Here is a 20,962-nt window from a genome sequence, read left to right on the forward strand (position 1 = left end):
CAATGTACAATGCACCATGTATCCTCTACCACCTATCCAATTTATTTTTCATTGCCCTTCCCTTCATGTTTTCCCTCTACGAATGCAAACCCAAGGTTTGTTGAGACTGGCAAAATGACTTTCTACTGTGCAGGAGTTAAAAAATGGAACTCCCTTGTGGGCCAAATATGAAACTGCCGTGAAAAGGGTATGTTTAGGAAATTACTCAAGACACAGCTGTTTGTAGATGCTTTCTTCTAGTTAATAATTGCCTTTTTTGGCAAAGCTGATGAACTGTTCACGATCACTTTTATCATGGTTTTCGTTTGTAATAATTTTTTAAAAATGATTTCTTAGGATTATTTGTATGTCATGATGATTCTGTTTTTCAATTATATATGTAGCCCTGTGAACCATTTAGTTATAAATGGTATAGAAATTTTTAAAATAAATATAAATAATAAATATTGCATTTCTTCCCCCTCCCCCATCCCTTTTGTATCTTGTTCTTTGATTTGTAGGTTTTCCTTTAATATCTTTTTAGTTTTACTTTTTTTCTCTTTTTTTTTTTAACATAATTTTATTGTAAACCGCTCAGACTGCTGATGGGTATTATATCAAAATTTAAATAAACTTGAAACTTGAAAATTCTAAGCATATGCAAACATAAGAGTATTAAATACATACTATTATGTCTGCATAGCCCTCCTCACATAAACAAAATAATAAAACTGATAAAAATCTATGCTTACTTATACTTTTGTTTTCCAAGTATCTTTTCTGGTGGTGATGGGGGAGGGGTGATAAGGAGATGGAATCCATAAAGTATTGGGGTTATCTATTTTATTTTATAAGATGTAATCTAAACTTTTTGTCAAATAACACTGTTTGTTTTGTTTTTTTTAATTTCAGCATGATGACCAATTAGAAAAGCTTTTCATGAAGATAGATTATGCTGCAAATGGTACGATTCGGTGGGTAAGTAGCTTCATACCGTAAAATTCGTTCCAGCCACTTGTCTAACTCATAAGCTGAACTTGGTGGTTGCTCGGGGCTTGGGGAAAACAGCCCACCATCTCACAGGATCCCCAGAGCCTCCAGGGCATGACATTTGTGAGTTCATCTTCCAGTCAGTAAGATTAATATGTGTAAGTAATGGTACAGTATTCAATTTAACATTATGATGGCAATTTTACGTATACCGGTAACCATTTTTGTGCCTAAAATGCTGTTGTAGACACATAAATGGGCTTTTATAAAATTAGATCACACCCAAGCCAGTGTATAGGAGTGGAGCTTGGATACAGAATTAGAGGAGTCATAATATACATGAATAAATTATGTCTAACATGTACACATGCTCTTGAGCAAGCGCAGTGCCCATTGAATGTAGATGTTATTGCTGTTGGATTTGGGCTGCTATTATATAAAATCACATAGGCACCTAGGTGTAGGGTTACCATATTTTTCTCTGGGAAATCCCAAACACATGACCCCACCCCGTTTTGCCTCCAGCCCCACCCTATTCTGCCCACAAAGTCTCCTCTCTTCATTCAGATAAGCTCCAGCTGCGTCTGAAGGGCCTAGAGCAGACACGGGAAACTCCGGGTCCTCGAGGGCCGGAATCCAATTGGGTTTTCAGGATTGCTCCAATGAATATGCATGAGATCTATTTGCATGCTCTGCTTTCAGTGCATATTCACTGGGGAAATCCCGAAAACCCGATTGGATTCCGGCCCTCAAGAACCGGAGTTGCCCATGTCTGGCCTAGAGCATACACGGATGTGTGTGATGTCATCCGTCATCCGTGCATGCTCAAAGGCCCTCCAGATGCGGCCAGAACCTGTCAGGGCTTTCCAAAACCCGGACAAATGCCGGGTTTTGGAAAGTCCATCCGGGAGCCCAGTTAGTCCTCTAAAAAGAGGATATATCCTAGTTTTCCCGGATGTTTGGTAACCCTACCTAGGTGTCTTTATAAAATAGAACCAAAATAGGCATCTTTGAACCTGATTCTGTAAATGTGGCCACTCTGTATGGTTGTCAATCAACTGCTAGACATCCTTTATTAAATCACACCTAGCGGTGCCTAGGCGTTCTTAAGCATTACTAGGCCTCCTTGTGGTAGGTGCCAGTATATTCATATTAGGCCAAGGTTTTCCTGGCCTAATTTATCGACACCGCCTAGCAACACCTAATTTATCAACAATCTCTAGCAACGCCTAAGTCAACCATGTTTATTCTCCACCCCTAACTATGCCTACTTTCAGGTAGGCATCGTTAGGTGTTAGAAGGCGCTTTGCCTTAGGCATCACCAGGCATTGCGCTGATATCCACATGCAACCTAAATTGGCCATTAAAATAATGGGTCTTTTAAATCAGTTTCTACTATTACTAAGCCATTTAAACCAATTAAGAACAATTAAGTTGTGCGCAGAACTAAATTAGACATCGCTAGGTGTCCATGATTAGGACGCCTAGTAGCGCCTAACCTGGGCGCTATTTATAGAATCAGGCTCCTTCCTGCTCAATTAACCTGGGTGCCCTGTGATCAATTTTACCTCATAATGTCTTGGATTCACTGTATTTGTGTGCAGTCTTAACAATATTTTAACCAGATTTCTTCTCCCCTAGGATGAGTTCTGCACATACATGCAGCTGGAGTATGCCGAACTGGAGGAGTTTTCGGCACGATTAAAAGAAATCACCTTTGCTTTGCCTGCTATCATACGGGAAATTTCTCATGGTGACCCTTTCTTGCGTGTTCTGTCCACTCCTGATAATACACTGGTACTCATTAGAGAAGACGGTACCATCTACCTCTGGTCTGCAGAGCTGAAGCTCAAACGAAGCAAGATGGTCTTTGTAGGTGAACTTTAGTACATATTTTGCTCTGCCAGTACAGTTTGATTTACAGTATGCAGTGCATTCTGGGATAATCACTAATATTTATGCTCTGATTTATGCAAATGTTAGAGTGCTGGCATATATGTGCATACATGTGCACACACATGTAAATGTCAAATATGCACCTACATGCTATTCTGCAACTGTGCAAATATCTTCAATAGCATGTAGTCTGCAAGTATTCAAAGTTTGGGCAGGGTCTGGGTAGGGTGCGAGAGGGACGTAAAGTTTTGCACTTACCGTATTTTTCGCTCCATAAGAGGGGATGGAAATAAGGGTGCGTCTTAAGGAGCAAATATTTTTTTAAAAAACCAAAAACCCTTACCTTTTTTTCCCATCCCAGCTCCCAGCATGCTTTCCGTGCTCCTGCCTCAATTCCCCTGCTCTTTTCCGGAAGCGGCAGAGCAGTGCACGAGGCAGCCACGTGTTTTTTGCGTGCCTGTTTTGGTTTTGCGCTGCACTCCAAATGGGTGCCATCAGTTCTCGTGAATTGTGCAAGCCAGTGAAGTGCCTCCATTCTCGGGAGTGCCCAGCCACTTATGTCCAGCGTTTTGTTTTTTCATCGGCAGAGTTGCGGCAGCAATCCAGATCAGTAAGTACAGAAAAGAGTGGGGGCCAGGAGGGAGGATGAGTTAGACATAAGCCTGCAGCTCTGGAAATGGGGTTAGGCTGAAGCTGCTGCATATGAGGCCACCATGTGGCAGCAGCCTTTCCTTATTTCGTGGTGACTGGGTAGATGGAAAGCTGGCTTGGGGCTGGCTGGCTTGGGGCTGGCTGGCTGGTTTGGGGTTGGCTGGCTGCCTTGGGGCTGGGGGCTGGCTGGCTTGGGGTTGACTGGCTGGCTGCCACTAGACGTGCCCTGTACCCTGTCCCGGCCTACCACTAGACCACCAGAGGGGGGACAGGGTACAGGGCACACCATTTGGTTCAGATTTTTTTTTCTTGGTTTTTTTCTCCTCTACAGGTGGGTGCGTCTTATGGTCAGGTGTGTCTTATACAGCGAAAAATACGGTAACCCCCAATTCTGTATTTAACCCCTCCCCCCCTTTTACTAAACCACGATAGTGGCTATTACTGAATGCTCCGCGCTGCTCCCAACGCTTATAATTTGTTTTTGTTGTATTTTAAATTTTTTATTGTAAACCGCTTAATTTGCCTTCTGGTGTTATATTTGTGGTATAGTAACATAGTAACATAGTAGATGACGGCAGATAAAGACCCGAATGGTCCATCCAGTCTGCCCAATCTGATTCAATTTAAATTATTATTATTTTTTTATTTTCTTCTTAGCTATTTCTGGGCGAGAATCCAAAGCTTTACCCGGTACTGTGCTTGGGTTCCAACTGCCGAAATCTCTGTTAAGACTTACTCCAGCCCATCTACACCCTCCCAGCCATTGAAGCCCTCCCCTGCCCATCCTCCTCCAAACGGCCATGCACAGACACAGACCGTACAAGTCTGCCCAGTAACTGGCCTAGTTCAATCTTTAATATTATTTTCTGATTCTAAATCTTCTGTGATCATCCCACGCTTCTTTGAACTCAGTCACAGTTTTACTCTCCACCACCTCTCTCGGGAGCGCATTCCAGGCATCCACCACCCTCTCCGTAAAGTAGAATTTCCTAACATTGCCCCTGAATCTACCACCCCTCAACCTCAAATTATGTCCTCTGGTTTTACCATTTTCCTTTCTCTGGAAAAGATTTTGTTCTACGTTAATACCCTTCAAGTATTTGAACGTCTGAATCATATCTCCCCTGTCTCTCCTTTCCTCTAGGGTATACATATTCAGGGCTTCCAGTCTCTCCTCATACGTCTTCTGGCGCAAGCCTCCTATCATTTTCGTCGCCCTCCTCTGGACCGCCTCAAGTCTTCTTACGTCTTTCGCCAGATACGGTCTCCAAAACTGAACACAATACTCCAAGTGGGGCCTCACCAATGACCTGTACAGGGGCATCAACACCTTCTTCCTTCTACTGACTACGCCTCTCTTTATACAGCCCAGAATCCTTCTGGCAGCAGCCACTGCCTTGTCACACTGTTTTTTCGCCTTTAGATCTTCGGACACTATCACCCCAAGGTCCCTCTCCCCGTCCGTGCATATCAGCTTCTCTCCTCCCAGCATATACGGTTCCTTCCTATTATTAATCCCCAAATGCATTACTCTGCATTTCTTTGCATTGAATTTTAGTTGCCAGGCATTAGACCATTCCTCTAACTTTTGCAGATCCTTTTTCATATTTTCCACTCCCTCTTCGGTGTCTACTCTGTTACAAATCTTGGTATCATCTGCAAAAAGGCACACTTTTCCTTCTAACCCTTCAGCAATGTCACTTACATACATATTGAACAGGATTGGCCCCAGCACCGAACCCTGAGGGACTCCACTAGTCACCTTTCCTTCCTTCGAGCGACTTCCATTAACCACCACCCTCTGGCGTCTGTCCGACATATATTAAATAAACTGAACTTGAAACTTAAGCACGCGTGATAACAATTTACAGTGTATTATGATTTTATATATCGCCTTTCCTTCTGAATAGGGCCTAGGGTAGATCTTAACTAGGGCTTATTTTGGGGGTAGGGCTTATATTAGGAGCATCTTTAAAAATCATGCTAGGGCTTATTTTCAGGGAAACAGGGTAGGTGCACACAGTTATACCAGCTCTATGTCTGGTGTAAGTGTCCATGCCTTAGCACATTTGTTTATATATATTCATTTATGCTAATATTCTATAATGGAATGTACATGCCTACCTTCTTTTATAGAATAAACCCCTACAAGGCCCTTTCTGGTGCAAAGTTATAGAATTAGGTGTTTGATTGGAAATATAGGTGTTTGGAAATCTTTAATAGCACAGTTGGGCTGCATTCTCTAACGTCTGTTATTTGCCACTATCAGGTAGTGCTCCCTTTAAAGAGGGGGTTGCCAGCTGGTTCTATTTTGTAGGGATATGCATTTATTAACATGTATCTGGTTCATATGGGCTCCTTAAAAATTTTGCTGTGAGCAGAATCGATTGTATGCATGTTAATATAGGAACTGATATGTGTACAGACATTTTGCATGTGTAATGCACATTTAAAAAGAAACCAACTTTATTAAAACAAATATGTGACACAAATGAAATAAAACACATGAAAAGCTAAACAAGCTGAAAATGAACCGAAAATATTTAGCCCATGCATATTCCTAGCAGGTTGTTTTCAGGAGTTGCAGTCCTGTTTTACTTAGGTCAGGACGTGTTCTCAGCCCAGTCCTTGAGAACACTCAGTCAGGTTTTAAGGATAACCATAATAAATATACCTGAGATAAATGTATGCAAATCTATCTCATGCATATTCATTGTGGGTATACAATATCTTATATACCACAATTCTCCACAAGCAATCTATGTGGTTTCAATAAGAACTGAATCAAGTTCTTGATGTTACATTTTTAAGCCTGATCTTGTGGTTCTTAAACCTGAATTGATTACAAAGTTGCCACAACTGTACAAAATTATAGTTTTTATTTTCTTGAAGGAAAAATCTAACAGAGAATCTAAATGGGTGACAGACTTCACTATCATGACAGAATACAACAAGTTAGTCCTGGGAACTGGGTAAAGTATTTAATATATTTTTACTTTTAAACAAACTGATTTAGAAAAAGGGTTGTTAAGAGAGAAGTCAATGGCCAGTAAAGCAAACAGTGTTTAGAATTATTTCATTGAAAAGGAATAAACTTACCCCACCCCTTTTACAAAACCATAGTGCAGTTTTAACGCCAGCCGTAACGGTAACACCTCCGACACTCATAGGAATTCTATGAGCGTCTGAGTTGTTACTACTACAGCCGGAGCTAAAAACCACACTATGGTTTTGTAAAAAAAGAGGGATGGGGGTTAGATTACTAACATTCCTATTTATTGATTCACTAGTATTTTAGCCCGTTACATTAACGGGTGCTAGAATATATGTCTGTGTGTCTTTATTTCTGTCTCTCTCTCCCTCCCACTGTCTGTCTCTCTCCCTGGCCTCCTTTGTCTGTCTGTCTTTCTGTGTCTCTCCCTGCCCCTGTGTCTTTCTTCTTTTCTTTCTATCTATCTGTCTCTCTCCCTGCCTTCTATGCAGCAGCATTTCTCTCCCACCACTTCCCTGTGCAGCAACCACAGCAGCATTCCCTCCCCCTCCATTTCCCTCCCCCCACACCACTTCCCTGTGCAGCAGCAGCATTTCCCCTACCCCACCTTTCCCTTCCCGCGGTCTGGCTGGCTCCCTTAGTCCCTTTCCCTCCCCCTTCCCTTCCCGCAGTCCCGACAAATCTTCCAATTCCAGCAGTGTCTGCAGCACTCTACATACGCTGCTTCGGGGCCTTCTACTTCCCAGCAAATCAGGGCAGTAGAAGGCCCCGAAGCAGCGTGTGTAGAGTGCTGCAGACGCTGCTTGAATCGGAAGGTTTTCAGGACCCGCAGCCCTTGCCAGACCCGAAGGAAGCTCTGGGGTTTTTTGGGTTTTTATCCTTCAGACGGTAAGAGCCGCCGCGGCCAACAGGCTCCGCACTGCCGCGCACATGCGCACTCCTACCTGCGGGTCCCTACAGCGCACGGAAAATGGGAGCATGCAAGTGGGAGTGCGCATGCGCGCTTAGGGCTTTATTATATTAGATACAGCAACTCTACCTTGAGTACTCAGCAATTTTCTGATTGGCCATACTGGTAGAGTTTGTAGGGGGGTGGTCTTTCTGTTAGCAGTTGATGTTTTAGTGTTGCCATTTCAACACCACAAAAATAGCACAGAACTTAAGGCTGCAAGAATTTTGGGCAGCCGGAATTTTGGGCACAGCACAAGCAAAAGTCCTCTACTCCTCCTCCCTCTTCTCCCAGCACTGACCTCTAATATTAGTCAGGAGCAGAGTTGTGTTTGTTTGCTGCAGCTGGGGGGTCCATGGGCAGAAGGGAGATGTGGGCTGCCCCCAAGTTATGCCTGTGAGGAAGGACTGAACCGGTTTCCTGAAGAACTATCCTTGCTATATTTTTCAAGATCAGAATGTAAACATTTACAAGCATGTAAAGACTTTTAAATGTACTGAACGAGCCAAAACAGAAACTTTGTTCAGCAGATGCTTGCTTTTCCTAACAGGAAGCACCTCCCCGCCTGTAAAAATGGGCTTGAAGGTCCACAAACGCTATGGCCAGTCTAAAAACTCAAGGCAAGATTGCCATATAAATCCATACAAGTGTCCAGGTTCTGTAATAGAATATTAGTCAGTAACAGTTGGCCTAACATCTAGGAGCCCACTGGTACACTAGCTGTAGAGCAAGTACAGTATTTAGATGTAGCAGGAACAGTGGCATAGTGAGGATAGGAGACACCTGGGCGGTGGCACCCCTCTGCGCCCTCCTCTCTGCCCTCCTGCTCCTTCCACACTCCCCCCACCCCCACCACACTCACGCCCTCCCTTCCCCCCTGTACCTCTTTAAATCTTCACCAGAGTGAACAGCTTCTCCGGATTGCTGTGCACACTGGCATTAACTTTTCTTCTGACATCACTTCCTGGCCCTGTGACCCGGAAGTGATTTCAGAGGGAGCCAGGCTGGTGCGAGCAGCAGGCCAGAGTAGTTGTTTACGCTGGCAACGATTTAAAGAGTTACAGGAGGACAGGGAAGGGAGGGTGCGAACATGGTGGGGAGATGGAGAGGTGCCAGTGCCCCCACTAAGATGGCACCTGGGGCGATCTCCCCACCCCCTCCTCCCTCTTCCTACAGCACTGAGCAGGAATGCATTGTAGCTTACAGTATTCTCTAAGTCAATGTTTCTCAACCCAATCTTTGAGGCACACCTAGTCCCATCAGATTTTCAGCATCCAACTTTAGACACAAGGACTTACTATGTCTGCTGAAACCTATGCCCAACTGATGACAGCTGAGGTGCAAATGATCCTATTCTAGAACACTGCCATTTTGGAATGCCCCTGACCTACCTATGCCATGCCTTTTCAGTTGCATACAAGACAATTTTAGGTGTACTATGTTACAGAATAGCACAAAGGTAGAATGCACACATGCAAAAATTATTGTGGTACACCTGAATGCACCCCATGGTAAACCTTTTTATGCTTCAGTAAGCACGCATTAGTGCTTACTGCAACTTAGTAAAAGATCCCCATAATCTGCTCAATTGAAAAGGTGGCTTAGATATGTAAGAATAGAACAAAATGGAATGAAAGGTTGTCATTATCGACCCTGGCAACGCACTTGCAAAAACCCATTTGCTACATCTGTTCTGTTGGTCTAGTATGAAGTGTTGAAATCTATAAAGATTCCAAAGTTTTAACAGTTATTTTCCTCAAAAGAAGTAGTAGTGAGTGAAAGGGTTAATGAATGCTCAGGGGGAGAGGGGGAGGCTGGAGATCACTCATTTAAGCCTGTTGTTTTCTCTGATAGGGATCGTGAAATCCAGCTATACGAGCTGTCCAACTTTGAGCCATACTGCCAGATAAGCGGTTTGGAAAGAATGCTTCTGAAAATAGATTACTGGTAAGATTTGATATCTGTGACAGTCAAAATGATGTACATGCCTTTGTAATCTGCTTTGTTTTTTCTACCCAAAAGTAAGGAGAACCTTAAGAAAGGGATAGTTAAGACCTAAAAGAAATTACGGGCCTTTTTTTTTTTACTAAGCGACGCTAGCAATAGGGCTTAACACATCCTAACGCAGGTCTTTCCCATTCACTAAGCCCATTTCTGGTGTGGCCATAAATTCTGTTTTTTTCAACTGTTCCATTTTCTGGCCTATGCTCATGTTAGCATTATGCGCAGCCACTGAAAAAAATTACCGGTAATGCTGGAGCCCTTATGGAGGTGATAAGGGCTCCTGCATTAACTCAGCATTATTAAGTTTCAAGTTTCAAGTTTATTGTATTTTGATTAAACGCTTAATCCAAATTCTAAGTGATTTACAAATTACTAAAATTACAAATTTGAGGGAAAAATATATTAAAAGACAGACAATACATTAAAAAACAAGATACGTGAGGAAAAATATGGGGAAGAGTTACAATATGTTTAAAGAGTAAGGAACAAATAAGGGAAGCACAAAAGGGAAAAGGGAAAGAATTAAAGCTTCAATGAAGCTTATGAGTAAATAATATACTGTGATAAAAAATTAGATGGTTAATTAGCAAAAACATCGTTAAAGAGAAAACTCTTCAGTTTACCTTTGAATTTTTCTATATTGGATTCTTCCCTTAAATAGATAGGGAGAGAATTCCAAAGTTGGGGAGCTGATACAGAGAAAATTACCTGCCGACGGGTGCTTATGATTTTTAGAGATGGGATTGATAATAAATGTTGTTCTGTGGATCTTAATGTTCGGTTGGTGGAGTATGGAATCAAATATTTATAGATAAATGCAGGAGTTTTGAAGAAAAGAGTCTTAAATGTAAGCAAACAAATTTTATAAATTACCCAATGTGTAACTGGAAGCCAATGAGCATCCCTAAGTAGTGGTGTAACATGGTCGAACTTCTTTGCTTTAGTAATTAATTTAATAGATGTGTTCTGTATAATCTGAAGTCGTTTGATTTCTTTTTGAGCAATACCATTATACAGAGCGTTACAATAGTCTATCTTAGATATAACAAGAGAGTGAATGAGGATTTTAAGAGACTTAGCGCAGAGAAATTGGGAAATAGAACGAATTAAGTTAGCGCACATCTATTCTCCGCCCCTGACATACCTGTTGCGAAAATTAAAAAAAATAAAATTATATATATACAAGATTACCATGCATAAAAGGCAAAACTAACACAAAACACTTTACCGTAACCGGCATTAGGCCATTTTTTTTCCATCTTTACACATTGTTAAAACCCCACTTCTCTGTTCAGGCATTTATTTGAAAATCAGTACTCTTTGTACTTGGATTCTTTTATTTGGTTTATTTTATGAATGTTTTTTATTTTTATTGTTTTTGTGCGTTTTAATGATTTGGGATATTTTATTGTATGCCGCCTAGGTTATAGGCAATTAATAAATATTTTAATTAAATAAAATAAAATTGGCGCTTAATGCAGTTTCGTAAAAGAGCCCCCGCTTGTCCACTTGCAGCATACATATATTTAGGTGTGGCTTAATTTAAAAGAGGCCTTTAATGTGAGTAGATCAACATTTGGGCTAGATGCAGTATGCGGCACTATCGGTGCCAAAAAGAAAATCAATGCTCAGTGTTATTCTTATATTGGGCACCTAAAGAGTCAGCACTGAGTGCTGATTTTGACACCCCAATATTTGGGTTGAAACCAGGTGTAATTCCCAGCATCCAATGTGGGTGCACATTCCCAGTATTCTATAACACTGTGTGCAAATTGTAGGGACACCCCTAACCCACCCATGCCTCCACCCCCCTCCTGGGTTGTAAGCTATAAGATTTGGGTGCAAATTGTTATAGAAAATCACTTAGCAAGCTATGTGCACAAATTCATATTGGCGCCAATTAACACCCAATTAATGGTCTCCATACCTAAAGAAGGATATCAAACTGCTAGAGAGGGTGCAGAGACGAGCAACAAAGCTGGTGAAATTATGGAGAACCTGGATTACGAGGAAAGACTTAAGAGACTGGGGTTGTTCTCCCTTGAGAAAAGGAGACTACGAGGGGATATGATCGAGACATTCAAAATACTGAAAGGAATCGACAAAATAGAGCAGGAAAAAACGTTATTTACAATGTCCAATGTGGCACGGACAAGAGGCTGAAGCTAAGGGGGGACAAGTTCAAGACAAATATCAGGAAGTTCTGCTTCACGCAATGAGTGGTGGACACCTGGAATGCTCTCCCAGAGGAGGTAATTGCGGAATCCACCATTCTAGGATTTAAGGGTAAGTTAGATGTACATCTCCTTATGAGTGGCATGAAGTGACATGGGTAAGGGTAAGCTCGTTACAAAAAGCTTAGAGCGATATGGGGACCAAAACTATGCCAGGATACATCTGGCGGGGCCTCCGCGTGCGCGGATCGCCGGACTTGATGGACCTAGGGTCTGTTCCAGGGATGGCGCTTCTTATGTTCTTAGATGGACACACATCTTGAATTGGCACCCAAATTTGGGAGGCTTATATAGAATCTGAGGTTTTATGTGCAAGGGGAAAAAAAAAAGGTTTATGAAATTACCCTGTGAAGGTCCTGGGTTTGAATAGGGTCATTCATGAATTTTTCAGGTTTAATTATGAAAATGTCTTATGATGAAAAGGGTTTCCTCTAGGGACAAAAATATCACCTGATTGGCGGTTTTCAAAAACCGGTTGCTGTCTCATTTAGGAGACCAAATTTCTACCATGAGTTGCACTGGCTCCCTGTGGAAGCTCGTGTAATCTTTGGAGTTGGATTGTTTGTGCTATAAGATCGCTTTTGGTCTGGCCCCACTTTACTTAGGGCTCCTTTTACTAAGCCGCGTTAGCATTTTTAGCGCACGCAGCGTTTTAGAGCGCACTAAACCCGCGCTACACGGCTAGAACTAACGCCAGCTCAAGGCTGGTGTTAAGGTCTAGCGCGAACAGCAATTTAGTGCGCACTATTCCGCGCATTAAAGCCCTCACGCGGCTTAGTAAAAGGAGCCCTTAGTTGACAGATTTTTTTGTAGCGTCTCAAAGGGACAGTAGAAGATCTCATGCCCTTTTCGTATTTCCCTCCGTTAAGGGTTGTAAAAGCAAGAAATATCATGATCATACTCTTTCATTCCAGGCAGCTCTCTATGATAAGGATTTCCGACAGCTGATATTTAGATCGTACTCCTAAGTACATTTTAGAAAACAATTGAAGACCCATCTTTTTTCCAAAGTATTTGGTTGATTAGATCTTCATTGTTTTCTTCCTTTGTTATTATTTAACTTTGTAAATCGCATTGAACTTTAAAGTTATGTGGTCTAGAAATCTGATGTTATGTTATGATGTTATGCTAAGTTAATATTTAGTGATGGTTTCCAGTACACATAACCTACACTAAATATCTGGAGCCAGTGCAGCTGGTGAACGTCAGCATTTAAAATATAACACTGACCGCCATCAGCATATATATCAGCCAATTTGTATTTAATCATGCTTGTTGAAGTAGAGGTTTTCCTCCAAACAGAAAGATGAAGGGAATTCCATGTCAAAAGACACAGAAAGAGCCTCCAAAGATTGATCTACTGTACCTCCCGGAACAGACTTCAGAGCTCAGGCACCCACGTTTAACAGTAGGGAATATTCCCTGCCCCCTTTTTCTGATTGCGTCACTGTAGCATCAACATTTGAATGCCTTTAAGTAATCAATGTCCTCAGTATGAAATATTTACACAATTCCCTGCTTTCCTGTTGTTTTTAGTTCGACTGCACCTGATGAATGCTTAATTCTGTATGGTGATGACCAGGTAAATAGCTTCCAAATGGTGTATGTATTACTCCTGGACGAATTCCTCAGAAAATATCTGAAAATTCTGCACGCAATATTTTAAAATTCTGCATAGTTTTATTTGTAGCATTTGGCGCAGAATCCCTCCCCCATCATAAGTCCTGAAATTCCCTTCCTGCCTTTTCCTTTCTCAGTGTCTGGCCTCCCCAGTTCCCTCTCTCACTTCAACTGCAGTTTTCTCTCCCTCTAATGCTGATCAAGACCCCTAATTCTGTTTGACCCCCCCCAAGCCATCTCCCACATGCTATGCCTCCACCTCTCATTCTTCCCCCACCCAGGCACACTCCTATCTCTCATTCTTTCTCCTCTCCTCCCCAGATAAAGTTGCATCTCTTTTCCCATCTTTTCTCATGGTATACCCTCGGGCTTGATCCTGCACCTCAGTGGTACACTCTCAGCTTTCTTTGCCCCTCCCCATCACCAAGGCGCACTCTGGCCTTGCTCTAACCCCCCAATCTATATGACATAGTCTTACTTTGCACTGCTCTCCCAACCTCCATGGATCTCTCACCTTACTCTATCTCCCCCAGTCCCCTTTGCATACTCAATTTAGTCTGCCCCCAGTCCCCAATTGCCCACTCACCTTTACCTTGCCCCCAATCCCCATTGCCCGTTCACCTTTACTTTGGCTCCTTTTCATTCTCAGCTACTGGCAGCAGCAGTTGGTCTGCTCTGCTGACTCTCCCTCTCCCTCCTCCACTGAGCTCGTTCATCAAGAAGAGGAAGAAGTGAACTGCTGCACATGGGTCACTTCCTCCTCCTGTGCAGGCTTAGATCCTATTGTTTATGTGAACTGTATTTGTGTGTATGTGTATATATACATATATAAATGGCAATAATTAGGGCCTGCCAGAGTTCCACTTTGAAAAAAAGAGGATGCCTGGCCCTGCCCCATTCCGCCCTCATTCCCACCCCATTCTGGCTCCGGCTCCACCCCTTTCTACCTACAGCCCTACCTTCACACGAACCTCCCCGAACTCGGAGGCCACATTTGGAAGCCTTCATGCATATGCGGGTGTGACGCAATGACATCACACGCATGCGCCCAAACAGGAGATGTCGTCACAGTGACGGTCACACATACACAAAGGCTTCCGGATGCAGTCTCCGAGATCAGGACTTCTAAAACCCAGACAAACTGCTGGGTTTTGGGAAACCCCTCCAGATGCCCGGACAGTCCTCTAAAAAGAGGACATGTCCAGGTTTACCCAGACATCTGGAAACCCTAGCAATAATCCGACTGTGTGCTCTTCTGCGAGCACATGCATATCTTTGAGAGCACCTACATTGCAGTTGGGTGTTCACATGGACAGATTCTGTCTAAGTGCTATCTAAGTGCTTGTGCTTTTGCTTAAGTGTAATACCACAACTATATCTCTCAATGCCGCTCTCTCTTCTTAATAGATTGCTTTAGTCAAACTATCAGGGCTTCAGACATGCCATTTGGTCACCACACAATTTTTTGTGTTTGCTTGGTTGCCAAAATTCTTCTCACTGGCTATGGCTTCTTCACTAGCCCCTACTCAATATGTTTCACAATTTTTTGGCTTTTTTTAAGTGCTTCATTATATCTCAAACTTATTAAAGTGCTTAATGTCAATAACTTAACCGTTATAAAAACTGGCTAAAACTTATCTTATTATATTCTTTTTCTTGAAAATAAATTCTTCTCACTGGCTATGCTTCAAGAAAAGGTCCCCCCTTCACAACTTATTCTGCACCATCCCAATCCACATAGAAATTTCTATGTGGATTGGGATGGTGCAGAATAAGTTGTGAAGGGGGGACCTTTTCTTGAAGCAGCCTGTCGGCGAAACATGTCGGATATGACAGGTCCCTTTCCCGATGAGATAAGATCATCAAGAAAAAGAATATAATAAGATAAGTTTTAACCAGCGTGCGCTAAATCAGCAACCGCACCTTAGTAAGTGATTTCCTTGTCAATGTTTGGTTAATTTTGAGTCTACAAATTATCCTCTTTTTTTTTTTTTTGAGCCAAAATAGCTCTTGGATTTTGTTTCATCCAAGGAGGAATTAAGGGTTACTGTATAATGACGCTGGCCTTTGGAGTAGGTGGGATAATGTGATTTCCTCCTATTATTATATTTCCTAAATTTAATTTACTTATCTTGGCTTTGCGTCCTGAGAATCTGAGGAACTGGGTTCGGTTCCCACTGCAGCTCCTTGTGACTCTGGTGTCACTTACCCCTCCATTGTCCCAGGTACAAAACAAGTACCTGTATATAGTACCTGTGTGCGGCACTCGGAAGTGATGTCGGCGGGAGAGCTGATGCGGTCATGAGGAACACATTGAAGTGCTGTTCACGGTGGTGAACAACTAGATGTACGAGGAAGGGAAGGGGGCATACATGGCGAGGGGAGGAGGGGGAAGATGCAACATGGCACCCAGGGTGGACCGCCTCCTGGCCCCCCCCCTTTACTATGCCACAGCATTGTAGGCTTAAGCGCTTCCATCTAGGTTGATTTTTGCCTTTACGCACAGGTGATATGTTATAAAATTACCCTCCATATGAACTATATTTTATTTTTTAAAATTTTTAATTATTATTTATTTATTTTTCTACAAATAAAATTATTGAACAACATAAGAGCCTTATCATTTTACAAATCAGGAAAATTATAAACTATTGCAAGCATTACATCTGTTTTAAAAATAACATTTTTTTTAAGGCTCTCTAACAGTCCTCAATCGGAGAGACAATTTCACATATCAGAGGGAATGATATTTTAAACAAACATAAAAAAAAAAAAAAGTAGTGGGTCATCCTCAATTATAATTGGACCAGATCAATAGGATCACCCGATACCCTGCATTACCAGCCCCTTTCCTTCTAAAAAAAATTGTAATTGAGAGGGTTCATAAAACACCTAGGAATTTTGATCTAAATAAATCAAACATTTACAGGGATACCGGCAATTGGAATTTTGCCTCCAGTGATTTCACATCTTCTTTCATTTCCAGGAACCTTTTTCTTCTTGTTTGCGTAGTTCTTGAAACATCTGGAAACATTGAAATTCTTTAGCACTCTCCAAGACCAGTAGAGGTTAACTTTACGATTGGGTATATATCTAATCATGACCAGCAGGTGGAGACTGAAAACAAAACTTTGGGACAGTATATCTAGCCCCTCCTCTCTATTTCCCTCAGTCTTCTTTCAGTCATCCAGCAGGTGTTGAGTGATCTGTACCCATCTCCCTTGGTAGGGCTGTTGGAATTTGTTTAGGGGTTTATTGTCCCTGTTTTTAGCCGACGGAGCTTGGACGGACTCTGTTTGGGGGTTCGTCCGACCTCGGGGGTGTCAAACCCGGCGGGTCACGAGCGGGGTCCCTCCCCCCACTTCCTCCACCTCCCCATATTTTTTTAGAGGAGCCTCAGCAGTAAGCCTTGCCCCCCTAAATCAAGCAAGGCATATTGCTTCGAGAGCCTGTGGAGTCTGTTCTGTAAAAAAAAAAAAAAAAAAAAATCCTGAGGTAGTGCTGGTCTGAAGGGTTGTTTCCCTTTAAGAAAACTGTATTTTACTGTATTTTTTCATGTAACCAGCACTTTTTTATAGCTAGGTCGCGTATGGAGCAATTGTGCCCTTCTCCGGGGGAGTAGGCCACAATTTTAGTCCAGCCGCGAGGCACTCGCGGCCGGCCTGAACTCGGCGGTTTGGGGTCGGTGAGGTGGTGGAGCTCCGTCGGCAGCGGCTGCAGGCGCCCAGAGCTCCCCGCCGATGGTGCCGTCGCGAGTCGGCTTGGAGCAGTGGGGAAGCCCGGTCTTCCACAACCGCCCACGGAGGGATTCCCCGAAGGATTCCCTCTCAGCTGATTTTTTGACAGCTGATGCCGGCTTGCCTGCTTTAGCGGCTGAGACTATTCAGGTTTTCTCAGCCGCTTCAGGCTATGGAGGGAGCTTTTTTGGCGGGAAAACCGCCATCTTCTCTGTCTGGCCCCTCCATTTTGTCTTCCACCTCAGGTGACCTTCCCCCTGTTTTGACTATGCAGGGGCAGGTTTCTGCTGGGTCCCCTGCTGTGGCAGGGAGTCCCTTGGGACCCTCGGGGGTTTTTCCCCTGATTTTTTCTTTTCATTATGCAAAGCCTATTTTCAGGCGGCTGGGGGTCTCCGGTTGCGCCCAGGGGGTCTCGGGGGGGTGGGTTTCCTCCGCGCTCCCTGCGGCTTTGCCTCTCTCGTCTGACGTGACGTCCCCTCCGCCGCCTCTCTTGTCCAAGCGTCCGCGGGTGTCGTGGGGACGAGGATTTGTGGTCGGAGGGAACGTGTCGGTCTGGAGGAGGACCTGGACCCTTCTGAGGATTTCCAGGACCCTCTGGAGGGGACGGAAGCTGGCGGCGGGTTGTCGGGTTTCCCGTTCTCCAGTGACGAGGCGTCCGTGGTGCGCCTTTTTCAGGAGATGAGCTGCCTGACCTTATTCAACAGGTTTTCTTTCGGCTTTGCGTTTTGAGGACGCGCCGCCGGAGACTCCGCGTGTGGGGGACCCTCTGTTACGAGGGATCCGGTCCGTTTCCCGCTCTTTTCCTATGCATCAGGATATTCGGGATATTATTCTTGAGCAGTGGAAAACGCCGGAGACGCCGTTTCGGCTGGCGCGCAGCATGGCTCGCCTGTATCCCATTCCTGAAGGGGATCGGGCTACGTTAGCTTCGCCAGTCGTGGATGCGGTGGTCTCGGCTATTTCCAAGCGGCATACCGTGCCTGTTGAGGGCGGTTCTGCCTTGCGGGACTCTGAGGAGCGCAAATTGGAGACCATCCTTAAGCAAATTTTCAAGTCTCTGCCTTTGGGGTCCAGGCGGCGGCTATTTGTGGGGGGACTGGTCGCTCGCGCCGGTTTCGGTAGGGCGGAGCGGGTTCCTTGGATCGATGAGTCTGACGACTGGTTTCTGGTGGATCAGGAGGTAGCGAAGATTGAGATGGCTGCCTCATTCCTCTCGGAATGCTCTGTATGACTTGGTGCGGATCTCGGCTAAGTCCATGGCTTTTGGCGTGGCCGCAATGGCGTGTGTTTGTGGCTGCGCGCTTGGGCGGCGGATGCTGCGTCCAAAGCTAAGCTTACTAAAATTTCCCTTTCGGGGGTCGTTTTTATTTGGAGAGGACTTGGATAAGTTGATTTCAGACTCTGTCGGACTCGAAAGTTCCCCGTTTGCCGGAGGACCGTGCCCGCCCGGCGTCTCGGGGTGGTGCGGCCCGGGGCGTTTGCGGGAATTTCGCAAGTATCGCCCTGGGCGTGGGGCTGCTTCTTTCCAGTCTCCGGGGGTTTTCCCGGGGTCGGTTCTTCCAGCGCATGCAGCCCTTTCGGGGGGCCCGTCGGGGGGCAGGGAATCCCTCCGCCGGTTCCCCCGCTTCCCCGTCCTGCACAATGACGCCTTGCCGGCGCCCCCCTTGGGTTCCGGTGGGGGCCGCCGGCTGCGCGACTTTTTTCCCAAATGGGCCGAGATCTACGTCCGATCAGTGGTCCTGGAGGTGGTGCGGGACGGTTATTGCCCTGGAGTTCCGCTCCGCTCTCTGCCGGATTTTTTCCTCGCTTCTCCATGTCAGACTCCTGGGAAGACGCTGGCGTTTCGCCAGACTCTTCAGCGCTTGCTAGATCTCAGGGGCAGTAGTTCCGGTGCCCCCCCCGGAGTGGGGCACGGGCAGGTACCCCCATTTACTTTGTGGTGCCCAAGAAGGAGGGGACTTTTCGGCCCATCCTCGATTTGAAAGGGTCAACAGGGGCTCTCAAGGTTCCCTCTTTCCGTATGGAAACGCTGCGGTCGGTCATTCTGGCGGTTCAGCCGGGGGAGTTTCTCACTTCTCTCGATCTGACGGAGGCCTACTTGCATGTTCCTATTCGGGCCTCTCATCAGCGTTTCCTGCGCTTTGCGATCTTGGGTCGGCACTATCAGTTCTGTGCGCTTCCCTTTGGGCTGGCCACGGCTCCCCGGACGTTCACCAAGGTGATGGTGGTCGTCGCGGCAGCCTTGCGGTCGGAGGGCATCCTGGTACACCCCTACCTGGACGACTGGTTAATTCGGGCCAAGTCGTTGCAGAAAGCTCCCGGGTTACGGCTCGGGTGTGGAGTTTCTCCGGTCGCTGGGCTGGGTGGTCAACCTTTCCAAGAGTCGGTTGGTTCCGGCTCAGCGTCTGGAGTACCTCGGGGTGCTGTTTCGACACTCCTTGGGGAAGGTCTTCCTCCCAGAGGCCCGGTTGAGCAAATTGGCAGTCTCAGATTCGCCTGCTTTTGGCTTCCCGGTGTCCTCGGGCGCGAGATTTCCTCCAGGTCCAGGGGTCGATGGCGGCGTCCCTGACAGTGGTGAGGTGGGCGCGGGGCCCACATGCGTCCTCTCCATGTATGCTCATGCTCCGGAGGTGGTCTCCCCAGAGGCACGGGATGGATGTTCCGGTTCCCCTGCGAGGCTTGCGCGCTGCAGTCTTGCGTTGGTGGCTCCGGACCCCTCACTAGATACAGGGGGGTGGGTCTGGATCTTCCGCAGTGGACGGTGCTCCTTACGGATGCGAGTCTCCTGGTTGGGGGGCCCAGTGCCTGGGTCACTCAGCTCAGGAACCTGGTGCCACGGGAGGAGGCCTCCTGGTCGATCAACGTGTTGGAGACCAGGGCGGTCCCGGCTGGCGCTGTTGGCTTTCCCACTCCCTTTTGTTGGGCAAGTCGGTCAGAGTCCTGTCGGACAATGCCACGGCGGTGGCTTATGTCAATCGTCAGGGGGGGCACCAAGAGCACTCTGGTGGCGCAGGAGGCGGCTCGGCTCATGGTTTGGGCGGAAGTCGCATCTTCTGACCTCTCGGCACTCTCACATTGCCGGGGGTAGATCCGGGAGAGTGGTGTCTCGCGCCGAGGCGTTTCAGTTGCTAGTGCGTGCTTGGGGGCAGCCCCTGATGGATCTGTTGGCTACAAGTGGGCAACGCCAAAGTACCCCGCTTCTTCAGTCGTCGCAGGGACGTCTGGCCGAGGGTCCTGGATGCTCTGGTCCAACCGTGGCCAACGAGGGGGCTGTTGTATGTGTTCCCTCCTTGGCATTAGTGGGGCAGAGTACTGCTTCGCGTTGTTCGCCATCCGGGGCTGGTGGTTTTGGGTGGCTCCGGATTGTGCCTCGTCGTCCGTGGTATGCGGATCTGTGAGGCATCTGGTGGCGGATCCTCTTCCTCTGCCTCTCTGGGTGCAATCTTCTGACGACAGGGTCCCATTCCCATGGTCGACCCCGTCTCCCTTTTGTCTATACGGCTTGGCTCTTGAAAGGGGCCGCCTGAGTAAGAAGGGATATTCCGACAAGGTGATCTCTACACTTTTGGGGTTCCCGGAGGCTTTCTAACCTCTCGGGCCTTATGTACGGGTTTTGGCGTCTTTTTGAGGAATGGTGCCGAGCGCGGGGAGTGGTCTCCTTTCGCGCTTCTCTACCTAACCTTCTAGAGTTTTTGCAGGATGGCCTGGATAGGGGCCTGGCCTGGTCTTCCTCTTCGGGTTCATCTGGCGGCCCTGTCGGCTTTTCGGGGGCTGGTGACAGGTCAGCGTTTGTCAGCCATTCCTGATGTGATTCGCTTTCTTAGGGCGGCCAAGTTGCTCAGGCCTCCATAAGGCCCTCGGTTCCCTCTTGGGATCTCAAATCTGGTTCTCTCTGTTCTAGGTGCGCCCT

At 45.8% G+C, this 20,962-nt stretch overlaps 1 protein-coding gene across 1 annotated transcript in view; it reads left to right on the top strand.

Moving 5' to 3' along the window:
* LOC117362997 (WD repeat-containing protein on Y chromosome-like) overlaps nucleotides 1-20,962 on the top strand; it is an 88,415-nt gene that overhangs the window by 25,377 nt on the left and 42,076 nt on the right. Inside the window, exons 5-9 of the mRNA XM_033950115.1 lie at nucleotides 892-957; nucleotides 2,611-2,841; nucleotides 6,409-6,488; nucleotides 9,312-9,404; nucleotides 13,232-13,297. Coding sequence (XP_033806006.1) covers nucleotides 892-957; nucleotides 2,611-2,841; nucleotides 6,409-6,488; nucleotides 9,312-9,404; nucleotides 13,232-13,297 — 536 coding nt within the window. The remainder of the gene's footprint in view (nucleotides 1-891; nucleotides 958-2,610; nucleotides 2,842-6,408; nucleotides 6,489-9,311; nucleotides 9,405-13,231; nucleotides 13,298-20,962) is intronic.

The sequence above is a fragment of the Geotrypetes seraphini genome, chromosome 6 (genome assembly GCF_902459505.1).
Source record: "Geotrypetes seraphini chromosome 6, aGeoSer1.1, whole genome shotgun sequence".
Lineage (NCBI taxonomy): Eukaryota > Metazoa > Chordata > Amphibia > Gymnophiona > Dermophiidae > Geotrypetes > Geotrypetes seraphini.